General features: G+C 37.9%; 1 protein-coding gene across 1 annotated transcript; it reads right to left on the reverse strand.

Annotated features, from left to right (window-relative positions):
* Positions 1–1,984: 1,984 nt before the first annotated feature.
* LOC311025299 (odorant receptor 131-2-like) lies at positions 1,985–2,908 on the reverse strand (the record flags this gene model as incomplete). Its single annotated transcript, XM_084028149.1, has 1 exon — positions 1,985–2,908. The coding sequence occupies exon 1, from the start codon at positions 2,900–2,902 to the stop codon at positions 1,985–1,987; it is 918 nt and encodes a 305-aa protein (XP_083884275.1). The 5' UTR covers positions 2,903–2,908.
* Positions 2,909–3,681: the final 773 nt, after the last annotated feature.

Below are 3,681 nucleotides of genomic sequence, written 5' to 3' on the forward strand. Positions count from 1 at the left end.
TCTCGACACAATCTATACTTCTTTCACTAAAGTGTTTGCAGGCTACGGCACTAGTTTGCTTTATATTGTTTATGGATTCTTGATATTTGATCCCCATCCACTGTGCATAGTTTCCACAGACTTTTTTAAAAAGCTGTGTTTTTTTATACAACAGATTACAAGTACACAATAGACATCTTTTTGTTTATTTTGTCTGAAAAACTCTTTGGGCTTTTGCTTCCACAGCTCAGTTCATTAGCAAATACTGAGATAAGCTTTCTGTAGCTTCCCTTTTTCATGTGTTTGGCTCAGAAATAATTATCTCCCAATCTGTGTGTGACAAAAAGTAAAAGTGAGGCTGTTTTAATGAAAGTGGCCATTATTAAACTGAAGCCACGGAATCCATTTACTTGGTTGAGGATGTGAAGGATTTCGTGATCATGATAACAACCTCTCCTCTTCTGCTCTCGCTCCAAACTAAAGCTGCTCTCCGTCACCAGGTGCTTTCTCTCTCTGGAATGTTTTTCAACCCTTCAAGTGCTCTTTCACGAAGCCCAGAGAGGTATTGAGAGGGCTTCGGGATTGTGATGGAGTAAAGATTGGTTAAATTAGTCCACCTCCCGCTCAGATGCCTTCTTTCATCCGTGGGTCAGTGACTCCCTCCCTGTTTGCCCACATAAATTGGTCTCTCTGTGCTTTTTCCTACACAAGTGTCCATCTGGACTGTGAGAAAGAGGAGGGGACAGGGATTTCATCAAGAATGTCAAACTGAACATCCCTATATTTCAAAGCAGAGTTTCCTCAGGTGCAGTATGCTTCCATACCAAATACTAGAATAAAAGGCAACAGCCTCAGCCTGTGTGCACTGTTGAACTATTTACAAACCAAAAGTGACATCTGCTGGTTGAAAGAGTGAACTGTTTACATGCACATTCAGACCTCATCTGGTAATATCACTCTTGCAGTGTCACCTTGTAACTTAATGCTTTCAGTCCAAACATCATTAAACACGGTGCATGATTATATTTCTTTACAATATTTGAAACTGGAGAAGTTACAACTACTTAAAAAATGTTGACGTGTCAGATTTTTGCAGTCCATATCTGAGTTATTGCTCTAAAGCAATGTTCAATCTATATGAGAACATCTTCATTTGGTCTTTTCAAGTCGTAATAAACATTTAAATAAAACTGTGATATCTTTAAGGCTTCAGTGTGTACATCTTTTTGGTCAACTCTTGTTGCATTATGTTTTCATATTGTTTAATTATAGCAAAAGACCAGAGGAATAATAATCATTTACTAAAATAGGACAGCGGGCTTGTGTTGAGAACTGCACATACTTAGAAGTGTTCCTCAAAGAACTCCCCACACCGACAATGAATGCATGATTAAATGACTTATGTACTCACCTTCAACATTTGAAACATTAATAAACATCATACAATTAAAGATTTCTGAGCGTTTTTATTATTAACTGATGGCAAGGAAACCACTTTATGAAGGAAGATATGAGAAACACATTTTGTTATATTTTTCAGTGCTTTTACTGATACTACAAAGCAACACAATCAAACTAAACATGGATCACTCATTTAATGTTAGGGTTACATATTTTTATATATATTTAACATAACAGTGGGTTATGAAATGTCTCTCAACTAATATCTATTTACACAGCCCTAACCAAGAAGGAGTATTGACTTGTATGCAACTTGTAATGTATTTTGCAAACACAAATTAGAAGAAGTGATGAATCTTTGTAATCAGTATATTTCTACTCCAACCCTCCACCACAATAATACATATAGTTCATATTCCAAAGCTCTTAATAATTGCTCTTTATTGTAATATGTCTTGTTAGAAATATCATACCAGCATAGAGTAACAGACACAAATAATAATAATAATAATAATAATAATAATAAGGACCAGATACAATTTATCATACACTCAACATGATGGTTCAATCCAAAATAAACAAGACACAATTATTGTATTCAAAATCAAGACTGAGGAGAAGTCTTTGGGCTTTTGAAGGCAAAGGTGAAATAGTATTTGAAGACTTGTCTGAGGGTGTGATCTCTGAGGCCATATATGAGCGGGCTCAAACATTTAGGGAAAATGATCACAACTACAAAGAGAACAAACTGAATGTGAAAGACAATAGCAGGATGTATGTCCCACATACCGTTGGGGTTTATCATACTGAACAGAGTGGAGATCAGACACAGGCATAACTGAATCACATGCAGCAGCACTGTTTTATGGGCTTTACTGGAGTCACGGACACTAGAAGACTTCACAGTAATCATGACGGCAATGTAGGTGAAGATGACAATGATGCTCACTAACACAAAACACATGACGGTTAAGACCTTGTCTGCAATTGAATATATTGGAGGCAGTGAAGCGTGTGCGTGGCAGAACCTTTGCAGAGTGAAGCCTGTGTTCTCCAGACTGACAAACAGAATGAGCAGAGGGAACAAGTCCAGAGAGGCCACCGTCCACATGACAGCGATGGCTACCCCCGTCTTCCTGGGGGTGACGATCTCAGCATGCCTCAGTGGGAAACAAATGGCAACGTACCTCTCCAAAGACATCACGGCTAGGTTGAGGGGTGTCATTTTAACAGTGAGGCGTGCAAACAGTGTGACAACAATGCAAACATAGCTGATCATCCAGACCATGGTGAGGGCAAAGATGTACAGCAACATCACCATTACAATCTGCAGGGACTCGACCAGTAGCAGATGACCAAACAGGATATAGCGGGGGGTCTCCAGGAGGAGAGGCCGGCTCAACAGGGCAAACAGCATGACGCCGTTCACATACAGGAAGAAGAGACATGGCAGCATAGAGAGCAGAGTTTTGACAGGTGTCTGAAACAGCATCACCTGTCTGACTTCTGTTGTGTCATTCATGACTGCAGCTTCACACTAATCACACATAATCCCTTCTCACTGATCCCTAGTCAGCATTATTAACGGTCCTGAATCATGAAGCACATTTAAAATAGACAGCATCAAAATAAAAACAACAATCTCAGATATGCACATGATAAATGCGTTTGTTGCATGTCTGAGACACGTTACTCACATGATGGGTGGACTTCATTAGACAATGAAGCTCCGCCACGTCCTCTTTTATAAGTAATCTGTCTTGACATCATCACCTGTCAAAGCTCCGCATTGGTTGTGGTTTCTTTCAAGGAGAGTCAAACAAGTTTTGGAGAAGTTCATACTTTACCAAAATCCATAGAGATTACATTTATATCATTATATTGCATTTATACAGGAGTTCTTCCACCACAGAATGTGCAGCCATACAGCCTGCCACATAAATGAAACATAACCAAAATAAATACCACACAACAACATAATGCCAACAAGATTAATGAACAAAATCTATATACTGTACATATAATGGACTAGATGAACAATTGGAAATTGGAAATCTTCCCATGGTTCCTCATTCACTTTTTTTAACCTCCTTTTAACTGGAACATTGTGAACAGACATTTCATGACATTCTCGAACAATTAAATATTCAAGTGTTTAAAAAATGTAATGTCAATCAAATACAATATCTAAAAATAAATCACATGAAATATTAAAAAATAAGATACCTAAACACAATAAATAAACCATAACATAAAAAGTCAATATCAGTGGCTACATAAATGTTTAAATATAGGGCAATG

Source organism: Eutrigla gurnardus, assembly GCF_963514095.1.
Source record: "Eutrigla gurnardus genome assembly, chromosome: 15".
Lineage (NCBI taxonomy): Eukaryota > Metazoa > Chordata > Actinopteri > Perciformes > Triglidae > Eutrigla > Eutrigla gurnardus.